The 14,843-nt window shown below is 32.6% G+C and overlaps 3 protein-coding genes across 3 annotated transcripts; all 3 read left to right on the top strand.

Annotated features, from left to right (window-relative positions):
* The first annotated feature begins 3,238 nt into the window (after positions 1 to 3,238).
* LOC147808285 (uncharacterized) lies at positions 3,239 to 5,239 on the top strand. Its single transcript, XM_087166972.1, has 2 exons — positions 3,239 to 4,124; positions 4,397 to 5,239. Exons 1-2 carry the CDS (start codon positions 4,050 to 4,052, stop codon positions 5,237 to 5,239), a joined length of 918 nt encoding a protein of 305 aa, XP_087023098.1. The 5' UTR covers positions 3,239 to 4,049.
* A 953-nt stretch (positions 5,240 to 6,192) lies between these two features.
* LOC147808284 (uncharacterized) lies at positions 6,193 to 6,606 on the top strand. Its single transcript, XM_087166971.1, has one exon. The coding sequence runs from the start codon at positions 6,193 to 6,195 to the stop codon at positions 6,604 to 6,606; it is 414 nt and encodes a 137-aa protein (XP_087023097.1).
* A 1,245-nt stretch (positions 6,607 to 7,851) lies between these two features.
* On the top strand, positions 7,852 to 9,283 carry LOC147808283 (uncharacterized protein F54H12.2-like). The gene is made up of 3 exons (XM_087166970.1): positions 7,852 to 8,191; positions 8,330 to 9,036; positions 9,188 to 9,283. The coding sequence occupies exons 1-3, from the start codon at positions 7,852 to 7,854 to the stop codon at positions 9,281 to 9,283; spliced, it is 1,143 nt and encodes a 380-aa protein (XP_087023096.1).
* The last annotated feature ends 5,560 nt before the right edge of the window (positions 9,284 to 14,843 follow it).

Genomic DNA, 14,843 nt, shown 5'->3' with positions numbered 1-14,843 from the left:
ACTATGACTTTAGATTTTTATCTCCACAATTTTGTCCAGAGCTTTTTCGACTCCTAAAAGTGTTAAGTTGAGCTGTTTAAGTATTTGTTGAAATTATTTCATGCAGCTGAAACTCTCTGCAAGATTGAATTATTTCTAATAGTACAATTAGGCCGGGATAGCCCGGTTGGTAGGGCACTGACCTCATGTCCAAGAGAGTTCGTGGGTTCGATCCCAGCAGCCGAAGACTCCTCGTGCAGTAAATAGTGACTGATGCACGTTAAATCTGTCGAGTCACAAAGTCCTCCGTGTTCCCATTACAAATCAATACCTCTGGGAGTACTGATCCAGGAGTTTCCTTGTCATCTGGATTGGTTCAAAATTACAAGGCTACGAAGTTGAACATTAGTTGTCGTAAACCCAAAATTGGGTCGGCTGTTCAACGACGGTTATGATAAAATAAAATAGTACAATTAGAGCCGTGATGGCTCAGGGGATAGAGCGTTCGCCTTCCAATGGTGAACTGGGTTCGAACCCCAGCGATGGTCGATACAAATTTCGCCCTCGACTCCCACCGACCACAATACTGACGTAAAATATCTTCAGTGGTAGACGGATCATGGGTTGGAGTTCCCTTGCCGTCAGACTAACCGTTTGAGGTCTTCGTGGTTTTTTACTCCATGTACTGCAAATGAGGTTTGTTCCATCAAAAAGTTCTCTACGGAGGCAAATTTCTCCCAGTACTTGATACAGGAGTTCCCTTATCTTTAGGATGGGGTTCAAAATCACAAGGCTACGGAGTTGAACCCAATAAATTAGGAAACCGTTGTTAAAACCGTTTTTCAACGATGGTTATAAAATAAAATAGTAAAATTACTCTGTTTACTTAAATGATTTGATTTGAAATTCATTTTGAGCAAAATGAATTCTGAATTTCTGTAATTTGAAATTCATTTATTTATACTCATTGTAAATTGAATTGATATGCGTGACAATGTTGCACAATTTCCTCACTTTACACACTTAGGTAAATCTGGTTTTTTTCCCTCCACGGCAGTATATTCCAATTCTTTACTGAAACGGTGGTGAGGAAATTTAGAAGTTCTTGAAAAAAATATGAAAAATTGCAGCAGCTTTAGAGATTATTTATCAGCATTTATATTGACAATTTGAAAACTGGAAAAAAATTGTAATAATATCTAAACAGTAAAATCAAACTCTCTTCTTTTATTGAAAGATTGACAAGATAATCGATTTACAAGTTAATTCAAGATATCGATTTTTTTAATATATAAATGACAGAAATGGGTGATTGTTGACTTCCACCGGTGAATGTCAACAATCACATAGTCACTTTGGTAAATGTCCGAAATGTATACTAGTTAAGTGCCACTGCCCGGTATGCCCTACATCAATGCTTTCATTTAAGATCCAGTGCCACTGCCTAGTATGCAGTATTCCGAACACTGATGTTTATCCTAATCTATCCTCAGCATATAATTAAATATCAAATTAATATCGAATCGGATATAACAAATATTTCTGACATTCACCAAAGCGACTATGTGATTGTTGACATTCACCACAGAAAGTCGATATCCTCATGATTTCGATCGTTTACGGTGACATATATAAAGGTGGTTATTAAGACTATAATTAACGAAATGATATTTTTGCTCTCTATGATAGTGATTTCTTTTTACGGCAATTAACTGTTACATAAATACCCTTTCTAAAAATGTTTTTAAATTCTTTTTTTTTTTTTTTTGTGGTGAATGTCAATTACAGTACAGATAATAGCGTATATAAGATTTCCTAGGAAAATAATTATATTTCGAGTCACAAATTTCAAGTTGCATAACAACAAAATACACCATTTCTGAACAAAGTCGATAGAATGAAGTAAAAAAATGAAAAGGAACAAGAGAAATTATTTAGAAGTGGTCCGCAAGTACTGGTACCTTAAACTAATAAAGGAATTTCAAAGCGCAGTTTATTAGTTTTATTCTATAACCGTCGTTGAACAGCTGACCCAAATTTTTGGGTTCATGACTCTACAACGACAGTAACTATCTGCTGTGTTGGTGACCATTTCAGATTTTTCACGACGCTTACACGAAAACTTTTATTTCAGCAGCTGAAAAATTTTTTCATTCCATTTGATTTGTGAATAAAACATCATAGTATGGTGTGTCTACAGTAAGAACTCCCCCCGCCACTAAGCTATGGAAACAAAAATAGAGCATTTCACTCTAGGGCTAACACAGTAGGCCGAAGAAAATATTACCAGTCTCTTGCTGACCCAAGCCAAAACCTGCCTCGACCCCAGACGCCTACTTGAAATAGTTATACCTCTTCACCATAGTCACCGCCACGGGACCAGACGAATGGGTTCTTTTACTTTAGACCAGAGGTCGCCAAAGTGGTCTATATAGACCCCCAGGGATCTATTTAACAAAACTGGGGGTCGATCTGAGCCAGGGGGTCAAATGGGGGTCGATCCGAATCGGAAGGGTCGACTGGGGGTCGAAAAGAAAACAGTTCTTAATAGGTAAATCCCAAGTATCTAATTGAGTATGCAAAATTTGTGAATTTTTTTTATAATTGACTTAATATCAGTTTCTTTATAGAACATAAATTAATAAACGCATCATCAAAAACGTGGATATCAACCTGCAAGATGAGTTTGCTGAATTATTATCGGATCTTGAAGCAAAGACACTTTTTAAAAATTTAACAATAAATAAATTTCGAAGAAATATAAATATAATGCAAAAATATGTAGAACTTTATGAAATAGCTCAGCCTTTTTATGCTAGCTTTTCCAAGTTCCGATATGGTTGAAACCGGTTTCAGTCACGTAAATTCAATCTTAACTAAGTACAAAAATAAATTAAATGTGGAGTTACCAGGGGGTTTAAAATTAAAATTGACCAATTTTGAACCCAATATAGCGAAAGTAGTATAGGCGGCACTACAGCGTACAGCGGGGGGTCCCTATTCCTGACGTCATCATGGAAAGTCAAGGGATGCTTATTTCTGTCCAACCGGAATTTGCTTATTGCTGCCCACATGCAAACCGGAAGTTGCTTATTTCTGCCCGCCTATAAACCGGAAGTTGCTTATTTCTGCCCGCCTGAAACTTCATCTGCAGCGTCATGGGGAGCTTATTTCTTTTTTTCTTAAGCCTAATATATTTTTAGTTTCGGTTTCTGTTTTTAATTTAGCTTCGTTTTTTTAAATATTATTTAATTTATTAGTTTATTGAGGGTGGCAGCACTTATTATTTTTAATATTAGTTTTTAAGGATGGCAACACTTAGAAACTTTGTTATTTGGGGAGATATTGTATATTATGAAGTTATGACGTCATCTCTTATTACATAACACATAAATGATATCATACTTTTACTCTAGTGGCGCCATCTATGTGAGAATTTTAGAAATAAAATAACTTTAAATCTATTTTAATATTTAAATCTGTTTTAATATTATTTATTAAATATAGTTAAGGCTGAGGATCGAACTCACGCCATCAAAAAGCCTTCGTGGGTCAGTAGTTGGATATCATAACCACTGACCCACGAATGCTTGGTTAGATACGTGTTAATAAGTTAAACTTTTGTATTCTGAACACGTGCATAAATGAAAAAAGGATTTGATATCGATATCATCCTACAGTTTAATCGATATATTTTTTCACTTAACCTTTGACAGTTATTAAATATTTATTTCTACACCTCTTAATGTTATTATAACTTTCTCTGGATGGCAACGGTACTGACCATACACGTGTTCAGATTTGACGTGTTTTGTGTGATAGCACAACTACTGATTACAGAGCGAGTCATTCTGATAAGATATAACAAGCTAGATCTTGGTCTATGACGTGTGTGTTGAATTAAGATCCTTTCACTTGCGCTGGTAAATAGTTAAGCATGTGACAGCTTAACATTTTTCTGATTGGCTGTTAAAGTTATACTTTCTTGGTTTGGCAACTAGAAGGATAGAGTGACTAAATTTCCTCCCCCTCTTATATTAGTATTTCACTTGTTCTTCTGTTGTGTCTCGATGAAGTTTTTAAACTGTTTGATTCACCGGGTCGTTATGGACGGATATTTAAAGAGAAAACATGTTGAAACTGAAGTAAGTACTATTGATTTCTTCGTAATTTACTATGCTTTTAAATTTATTGTTAATAGAATTGTTTTATTGTAACTTCTAGCGTTAATTCTTTTTTAAGCAGAGCATGTGGCAAAACTTAGTTAACTTTAAAAATTCTTTAATATTATTTGAATCGAAAGGTATAATTAAGTTAAATTTAAAGCATAATTACATTCTGTTAATAGTTGTTACTTATTTTAAACGTTATTGTTGTTCTTGGTGACTCAAAAAAGTGTTTCTTTTTATTTTATTAGGATGAACCAAAGAGGAAAGGTTTGTTCCAGGAGGGAAACTTTCCAGAGTATTGCTATCCAATTGGTGAGGACTTATTCGTTTTGGCCAGCACGTATAACAAGAAATCAGCCATTCATATACGAAGATTTAACAGATATGGAGACTCATACTATCCTTCAGGATATGGTATAACTCTACAGCCTGAACAGTATAATACTTGCTTCTGTCATGGTCCACCGACATGTATCTTCGGCATTGCAGACATCAACATGGCTTTGGAAGAGATCCCTCCAGCTAATCCCCGTGAAAAATTTTATGTGCTGATGAATGACGAGGGAAAGTATCTGCTAGTGGACGAATATACCTGCAGAAGTGGCCGCGTATACAAGCACGAGACGGAAATCAGTTTCAAACAGTGGAGAGAACTACAGAAGTGTCGAGATAGTGTGACATTTGGCTTTATTAATTTAAAATACAGGTCCGTGGACTTTTTGAACATTTTTCAAGAATCCACCCATCAACAGTGTCCAGTGGTGCCAAAGAATTCAGACATCAACGAAGCGGGTCCTGTTATGAAAGATTGCCTGAAAATTGTGTTGTATAAACATATTGGACTGAAGAAAGGTCTGAAGCCAGTAGACAGATCTGCTGACTTTCTAGACCAGGTTGTGTGCAGTGTTCACGATTTCAATGAATCTTGTTTAGACTTACATGTGGAGAATATTGCTCTGGATTTTAATAATGAACTAAGTGAACGAAGGTTGTTTAGACAACCCCTTAAAGATTTTTTGTGTGAAGGTTTTTTAAAAGAAATCAAATTAGATACTTTATTAACTGCTGCTAAAAATGATTTTTGCAAATAAAATAACTTAAGTTTTAAAATATTTTGTTGTTATTTTATATTTTGTAAAAATTACTGTGAACTTTTGTTTTCAGAGGAAACGAGATTTCTTTTTTTCAGCAGGCATGAATTTTCTTTTTCAAAATAATACTTTTTTCAGGTTCTTAAAATAGAAGAAGAAAAAATTATTGCTGCAATACAATAAGGAAAACTATTTTATACTTAAATAGGTATTATTATTTAATTTTATTGAAATTATTTGTATACCGTTATTTTTTAAGAATGTTTATGAGAGTTAATTTTAACTGTTAGAAATAAAACTGTTATTAGAGAAAAAATATTTTTGAAATAGGTTATGGATCATTTACTTTCATCAGTTTATACGAAACCTGAACATCCAGGAAGTTTTGGAGGTGTAAATGCTATTTATAATTCTGTGAAAGGTAAAGTGAAGAAAAGTGACGTTAAGAAATGGTTAGAGACTAAAGATTCTTATACTTTGCATAAACCTGTGAGGCATAAATTTAAACGTAATAGAGTGATTGTTGGAGGTATAGATGAACAATTTCAAATTGATTTAGTTGACATGCAATCTTTAGCGAAATTTAATAATGGCTTCAAATATTTGTTAACTTGTATAGATTGTTTCTCAAAGTATGCGTGGGCTATTCCTATTAAAGACAAATCAGCCAAAAATGTATTGCCAGCTTTAAAAACTATTTTTAGAGAAAGAAAACCTGAGAAACTGCAATCAGATAAAGGAACAGAATTTACTAATAAACTTATACAGCAGTATCGTAAAAATTTAGGAGTTCATTTCTTTACAACGAATAATGAAACTAAATCAAGTATTGTTGAGAGGTTTAACCGCACTTTAAAAATGAAGATGTGGAAATACTTTACAGAATATAATACGAAAAAATATATTGACGTCATTTCTAAATTAATCCATAATCCAAACACAGAAGTATAAAAATGGAACCAGCCTCAGTGAATATCGATAATCAAAAAGAAGTCTGGAATAATTTATATAGTGATAAGGTGAATATTGATAACCCTGTTTTTCAAGTAGGTGACACTGTTCGCATTAGTAAATCAAAACTTACATTTGAGAAAGGATATGAAAATAATTGGACTCGAGAATTATTTGTCATAGATAAAATAGTTCATCGAAATCCTGTAGTGTATAAATTGAAAGATTTAATGAATGAATCAATCGAAGGTACCTTTTATGCAGAAGAATTACAAAAAGTAGTCAACTCGGGCTATTATCCCGTAGAAAAAGTTATCAAAAAGAGAAAGAAAGGAGGAAGCACGGAATATTTTGTTAAATTTCTAGGTTATCCTGAAAAGTTTAATGCCTGGGTGAGTGATATTCAAAAAGTATAAATAGTGAAACTTAACCTATGAAGACTCATTCTCAAAAATGTCTTTCTATGTGACGTTACCCTCTGATAGCTCCATGCAGTTTTTTCCTAACAACAAAATTTCCCATTTTAAGACGCAGTTACCGATACCAGTTAATCTAAAAGGGGAATGGGAAGTAGGCCTATCTGAAATCATCTATCCACATTCTTGGCTGAACGTAAATGAAAGTAACAATTATTTTCATTACAAGATAAGTAACGGTAATATCATATCGACTGTTAAGCAAACAATTGATGTGGGCTGTTATGAATCAATGTTCGATATTGTATCATCTATACAACTTGCTTTACCTAAAAATCCTAGTCGATTTACAATAAATTACAATAAAGCTACGAAACGAGTTAAAATTAACGCCGTTCAAGGTTGCAGCCTTCATTTAGAAAAGTTAGGTGAATTGTTAGGATTTCAACGTGATGCAATCATTACGGGTAACCAGAAAAGCGAATTTGTGGCTGACGCGTGGTCTAATTTTTCCGTTTTTTACGTCTACTCAGATTTAATTTCACCACAAATTGTCGGAGATACGCAAGCTCCTTTACTGCGGATCGTTCGAATAAAAGGATATGATGGTGAAACAATTAGCCAGTATTATGATAGACCTCAATACTTACCTTTAACGAGACACTCCTTTCAAACTATCCATGTGGAGCTCAGATTGAATTCAGGTGATTTCGTACCTTTTGAAAGTGGTAAAGTGATTATAGTTTTACATTTCCGCATGAGACAAATACTATAAATAGTACGATGCGTTTTTTGAATCATTCATTTGAAGAGAAGACGTCAAGATGAGTGTACCGTACGTTTGTTGTGCTGAAAAATTCGAAGATCATTATGCGAGTCAAATTGGCTCGGGTTTGCCCTATTATAAAGGTGTTAATTTCCAAAAGGGCTATGGACTTGGTGGTATATTTCGTCGATTATTTAGAGCAGCACTACCCTTTTTAGTAAGAGGCGGTAAAACTATTGGAAAAGAAGTTTTAAAAACAGGAACTCGAGTAGCATCTGATGTATTATCTGGAGAAAACTTTGAGGAAGCCGTCAAAACAAGAACTAAAGAAAGTGGAAAAAATCTAGCACGAAAAGCTATTGATAAAGTGCAGTCTATGGTCGGGAAAGGAAACTATAAAAGGAAGCGTAAGAAGCAAAAACGAGTCATTTCATCTAAAGCACGCAAAGTGAGTGGACGTGATATTTTTGATCCATAAAATGGCATTTTTGTTGAAAGATTCTCCTGAGTGCGTAAAATCGGAATTGGAACTTTTTACTTTACCTGGAACTCAAACAGTTATTCAAGATGGTCAATGGATACAATTTCATCCTCTTTCTAACGTTTTTGATAATGCTCCCGTAGAGTTTCATGTCTCTGGAAGTGTAGAAGATTACATAGATCTCAGTCAAACACAATTGTATGTGAAAGCGAAAATAGTAAAAACGAACAATACAGCTATCACTAAAGATGATGTTATAGGACCTGTGAATTTATTTCTGCATTCATTATTTTCTCAAGTAGATGTGTCTTTAAACGATCATACAGTTTCCAATTCAAGTAATACCTATCCCTATAGGGCCTATATTGAAACTCTCCTAAACCATGGATATGATAGCAAAACATCTCAATTAACTGCTGAGTTATTTTATAAAGATTCTGAGGATGGTTTAAATAAAAGAACTGCTTTTTTCAAAGAAAGCGCAACAGTGGACATGATTGGCTGCATTCATTCAGATTTATTTCATCAAGAACGTCTTTTACTCAATTTAGTGGATTTGAAAATAAAACTAATAAGAAGCAAGCCAGAATTTTGTCTACAAGGATCTGAAGGATTTAAAGTAGTATTGGATCATGTCTCTTTATTCATTCGAAAAGTTCGTGTGAACCCTGGAGTGCTTCTTGGTCATGCTAAAGCACTCGAGAAAACAAGTGCAAAATACCCCATTAATCGAGTCCTATGCAAAGTGTATTCAATTCCTAAAGGGAGCATGTCTTTTATTCAAGATAATATATTTTCGGGTCAAATGCCTAAAAAGGTTATTATTGGTTGTGTAGATAATGAAGCTTTTCATGGAACATTGACAAAATCTCCTTTTGATTTTAAACATTTTGATTTAAATTTTATTGGAGTGTATGTAGATGGACAACCTGTCCCCCATAATCCATTGGAACTCAACTTTTCACAAAATCAATACATTCGTGCCTATCAAACTTTATTTGATGGAACGGAACGAATGGGTCAAGATAGAGGAATATTTATTTCCAGAGAAGACTACAGGAACGGAAATACATTATTTGGATTTAATCTCTCCCCAGATCTATGTTCAGGAGAACATTTAAATCTGATTAAGCATAGCAATTTGAGATTAGAACTGAAATTTGCCAAATCACTGGAAAAAACAGTATGCGTTATCGTTTTTGCCGAATTTGAAAATTTGATTGAAATTAACAAGTCAAGAAATATTTTATTCGACTTCGGAAATTGAAGAATGGATGGATTGCAACTATTCTACATTTTATCGCAAGATAAGATAACAACACCTTACTTTCAAGGCGTATATTCAAGAGATACGCTTCCGAGTCTCCGAGAAAACACATGTGCTATCACGAATTCAGATGACTCATCACAACCTGGAACTCACTGGCTAGCGTTATTTGTGAATGATCAAAGACAGTTAGAGTTTTATGACTCATATGGGAAACCTCCCGGATTTTACAACGTGAATACCGCTTCCTACACGGACGTACTATGGAATTCCAAAGTGTTTCAATCACCTACATCCAATGTATGTGGACAATATTGTATTTACTTTTTACTCAAACGCTGTCAAGGCTATTCTATGTATCATATTTCAAATCAATTATATGTAAATGATTTTCAGATGTATCAATTTGTAAAGAAAAAATATGGTGTAAGATTTGTGTTTAGAAAATAAAAAAGGAATGAAACTAAATCTAGTGTCTCTCATGTCATTATTATAAAATTTTACATTTAAATATTGTTATGTAGGCAATAGTGTAACATTTTTAATTCTTTTTAACAAAATTTTCAGAAAATATTTTTATTATTGAGGAAAACTTTCTATCTTTTATGAAAATATTTGTTTTTTGCAAAAAATTTTCTCTTTTAAGATAATATTTTTTTGTTTTTGTAAAAATATTTCAAACGTTTTAACAAAATTTTTCTATCTTTTAAGAAAACATTATGTTTTTACACAAAAATTTTTTATTTTAAGAAAATATTTTTACTTTTTGTTAAAAATTTGCTAGTTTCGTAAAAATATTTCAAACTTTTTAACAAAACTTTCTAATATTTCAGAAAATATTTTTATTTTTATAAAAAAATTTCCATCTTTTAAGAAAATATTTATGTTTTTGCAAAAAGGAAATTTCCAGTTTTTCAGAAAATTCTATCCCTCTTTCTAAAACTTTTTGTATTAATTAATAAAGGGTGAAATTTTTCCTTGATAATATAAACTTTTTCACCTGTGAAAAAAAATGATCAATAAAGACAAAATACATTTTAATAAAATAAATAAAATTTTATTCAAAGTTTCACCCAAGCACTTCTGCGGGCATACATCATAGGTTTCTTAACAATTTTATTTTTACTATACAATTTTTTATTTACATCTAAATGTGATGGTAATTGAATATCATTTAATGTTTTTAAAAATACATTTCTCCCCACTGGAGCTGATTTTCTATTTCGCAAAAAGTCATTGATAAGATTTACTATATTACTTCCAGGAACAGTTTTATCTTCATGAATAATTTCACCTTTAGCGTTCCAAAGGAGAGATTCATTATTTTTTAAGAATTGATACATATCTTTAGCTTTTTCTTGAAATCGAACTGGAACAGCAGTTAGAATTTTTCCCTCCAAGTCTTCGGTTTCTTTTTTGATATTTGAAGAGATCTCTTCTGCAGACTCTACTAGAGGATTGTCTATGTTCGTAATTTCCTCATGATCGGTTTGAGGTTCTGTTTTTTTCGGTCTCGAAATTGAAAAGTGCGTATACTTCTGCAATATTTGTAAATACAGAGTTGCTTTCTCGTCATCTGCTAAGTCCTTTTTCTGTAGAATATTCTTCATTTGTTGATCCAATTGTGATAAGTGTTCCGCTACTTGTACTCTATCCTCCGGAACCAACACAAATTTCTTACTGTACTCCATGAATTAAAGAACTAATCACAGAAATAGCTGCAGGTAATAAAAATGATAAAAATCCTTCTCCTTTCTGTACAAGAATTTTTTTCTTCTTATACAATGGCAATTTCTTCTTAGAAAGTTTTCTTAAACTTTCTTTATGAGGAGCTAGTTTATTTTTCTGAGATTTCGTGAGTGGTATATTACCACACAATACATTCAATACACACTCACACAAAGTTTTTATTTCACTTTTTGAACACTTTTTTAAAAGAGACTTGCAATGTTTAGTTTTAGAGATCAATTTCATGAGCTCTAATGTTCGCTCATTACATACGGACATCTTACTTTCAAATGATTTGAATTTCGAGTGTCTGTCCTATTTATAGGTGTTGATAAAAGTTGAAAACCTTCAAAAACAATGGTTAAAGTTGTCATCTAATTTCCTTGAAATTCACAGTTGAAATGAAGTTATCGAGGTTGGTACACATAATAAGTATCTCCAGGAAACATACCAGTACGCATGCGTAAAGATTCTTCCGTATCACACTTTAAATCAATGAGTAAATAACCATACGGTTTTGATGTGGCATCAGCATAACATTCTTGAAAAAAATTAACTTTTCGAGGGTACAATTGACGTCCTAAATGTGTAATTTGCGATTGATCTCTTCGATTCTTAAATAATACAAGATAATGAGCATTTAATGATATTTCTCTCATTTCCTTTCCTTTATGAAAAATGTTTTGAACCACAAAAATAATGCTGAGAGATTTATGATGGGAAAATTTTGTAAATAATTTCGTCAATTGAGGATCATTTCCCAATTCACTCATGAGATCATCAATCACAATTAATGCATCTGAATATTGATTCAAATCGGAGCACGGCCGGATTATCCTATAGGCACACTAGGCACGTGCCTAGGGCCTACGAAATTCAGGGGCCTACGAAAAACTTGGGAGAAAAAAATTTATTGACCAAAATAATTTAGCTTTAAAAACAACAAGTGTATTTTGCACAAAATTATGAAGATACAAATAAAAATATAATATTTTTCGGTAATAAATTATTTTGCAGAATCTTATGATCTAATATATTACTTTTTTGCGATTTTTGGATTCAACGAAATCTTGTATTATGCTGTCGAATTCCAAACTACGCAAAATGTCGTATTCAATAGACATAAGTGCGAGAGATGCCAAACGATCTTGATTCATTGTTGAACGCAAATAATTTTTTATAAATTTTAATCTGGAGAAAGATCTTTCTCCTTCTGCATTTGATCCAAGAATCGACAAATATATTCTTAATGCAATGTGAACGTTAGGAAAAGTATTCACAAGTTTATCTTTAATTTGAGCCTTCAACATTTCTTGTGCAGATTTATGCTCATACAAATTTGAAAATAGTAAAAATTCATCTACAAAGTTTTCCTCTAAATCGGAAGAGTAAATTTTCACATCGATATCAACTGCAATATCGGCAGTATGTCGATATTGCAGATAAAGTTAGATAAACAAATTCGTAAATTAAAACTCATATTAATAAAAATGTAAAAAAAAAATATGCAAGAAAATTTTAGCGGGGAAAGAGGGGAGGAATGGGGGGGGCAAAAACGGCTATGCCTAGGGCCTACGAAAGGTATAATCCGGCTCTGTGCCTAGGGCCTACGAAAGGTATAATCCGGCCCTGAATCGGAGGGAAGTCCTTCTTGAAAAACAACATTAGGCATCTCATCATATAATTTTTGATAAACGCCATAACACCATACCACATGTTTTGGAAAAGGATGTATCATTTGGTTTTCAATCACATTTTTTATGAAATAACTTTTACCACTACCTGTTGGACCTGCGAGGACAGCTGTAAAGGGATGTTTGAACTTCAAAAGATTCATGATGAATGAAAAACTTTACTCTCGCCACCTCAATTTATCGTTATCTCTTATCACCACATGATGAGTTCAATACTCAGCATTAATTATATTTAAATTAAATAATAAAATAGATTTAAAGTTATTTTATCTCTAACATTCCCACACAGATGGCGCCACTAGAGTTAAAATATGATATGTATTTATTATGTTATAATTAACACGTGTATGGTCAGTACCGTTGCCATCCAGAGAAAGTTATAATAACATTAAGAGGTGCAGAAATAAATATTTAATAACTGTCAAAGGCTAAGTGAAAAATATATCGATTAAACTGCAGGATGATATCGATATCAAATCCTTTTTTCATTTATACACGTGTTCAGAATACAAAAGTTTAACTTATTAACACGTATCTAACCAAGCATTCGTGGGTCAGTGGTTATGATATCCAACTACTGACCCACGAAGGCTTTTTGATGGCGTGAGTTCGATCCTCAGCCTTAATTATATTTAATAAATAATATTAAAACAGATTTAAATATTAAAATTAGATTTAAAGTTATTTTATTTCTAAAATTCTCACATAGATGGCGCCACTAGAGTAAAAGTATGATATCATTTATGTGTTATGTAATTAGAGATGACGTCATAACTTCATAATATACAATATCTCCCCAAATAACAAAGTTTCTAAGTGTTGCCATCCTTAAAAACTAATATTAAAAATAATAAGTGTTGCCACCCTCAATAAACTAATAAATTAAATAATATTTAAAAAAACGAAACTAAATTAAAAACAGAAACCGAAACTAAAAATATATTAGGCTTAAGAAAAAAAGAAATAAGCTCCCCATGACGCTGCAGACGAAGTTTCAGGCGGGCAGAAATAAGCAACTTCCGGTTAATAGGCGGACAGAAATAAACAACTTCCGGTTGTAGGCGGGCAGAAATAAGCAACTTCCGGTTGGGCAGAAATAAGCACCCCTTGACTTTCCGTGATGACGTCAGGAATAGGGACCCCCCGCTGTACGCTGTAGTGCCGCCTATACTACTAGCGAACCTTGCAAAAAACACCAGACACACTCATCTCATTGATTAAGAAGCAATAAATCTGTAGTTACTTTACTTATTATTTCTACTTATTTATAATTACTTATTATTTAATAAATATTAAGGTATTTAAATTTCAAGATTAATATATTTTTCATAAAACTATTGTTACACAATGTACTATTACTTTAATAAATGTTTAAATTATAAAATAAATGTACAAACACAGTATCTAATAGAGTCTTATCTTAATTAACAGAAAATTACTTTTATGGGGGTCGATGGAGATTTCGAAAAATTATATAGGGGTCGATGATCAAAAAAATGTGTCGACCCATGCTTTAGACAAACTATACTTACATCCTAGATCCTGCTGATAAGCGATTGAGTGTAAAGAGTTCGCTCAAGTAGCGATGCTCGAGTTCCAAGAAGTGGAAATAAACAGGCGCCAAGCTATACGTAAATATTATTCATTGAGACATATTTTTAAAGTGACACCAAATCGTTGGGCTCCTGAATAAAAAGTTAGGGAAAATCTCGCAAAGTAAATTCGCAAAAATTTTTCTTAGTCATTACAATTGGTCCGTTAAATAGGTCCAGGGAAAAAGTCTTTACCCATGAAATAGTTAAAGGGATAATCGCTAAAATGCAAATTAATGCATACTTGAACTAAAAATAGATTAAAAGACAAGATGTGCATTTTTAAATGTGAGAAAGAACGTTCGCTTCAAAATGTAGAGAAAACGTGGAAAAATTACAGAATAATAAAAAAAGGGAAAAAGAAAAATAATAATAAAAAATTTAAAAAAAAAAATAAATCCGGAAACAAATTTTTTTCGAAAAAAGGAAAACAAATTTATAAAAATCCGGAAAATAAAGGATATGATCTTTTCATCAGCTCACACGATTATATCCGCAAAAAGAAGTGCTTTCTAATATTGCATCCATATAGCCAAAGCAAAATATATCAATACAATAGTGTGAGGAGCACTCAAAAAAATTTTGCACAAAATTTACAACAAATAAAATAAAAACACAAAGTAGTTGTAAAAATATCACGTAAAAACAGAAAATAAAATATGAAGAAGAAACAGAATAAAACATAAAACGAAATCTATAAAGCGGGTAA

Source organism: Parasteatoda tepidariorum, chromosome 6 (genome assembly GCF_982258835.1).
Source record: "Parasteatoda tepidariorum strain Cologne lab strain chromosome 6, Ptep-v5.0, whole genome shotgun sequence".
NCBI lineage: Eukaryota > Metazoa > Arthropoda > Arachnida > Araneae > Theridiidae > Parasteatoda > Parasteatoda tepidariorum.
This window is presented reverse-complemented; position numbering and strand designations above follow the sequence as displayed.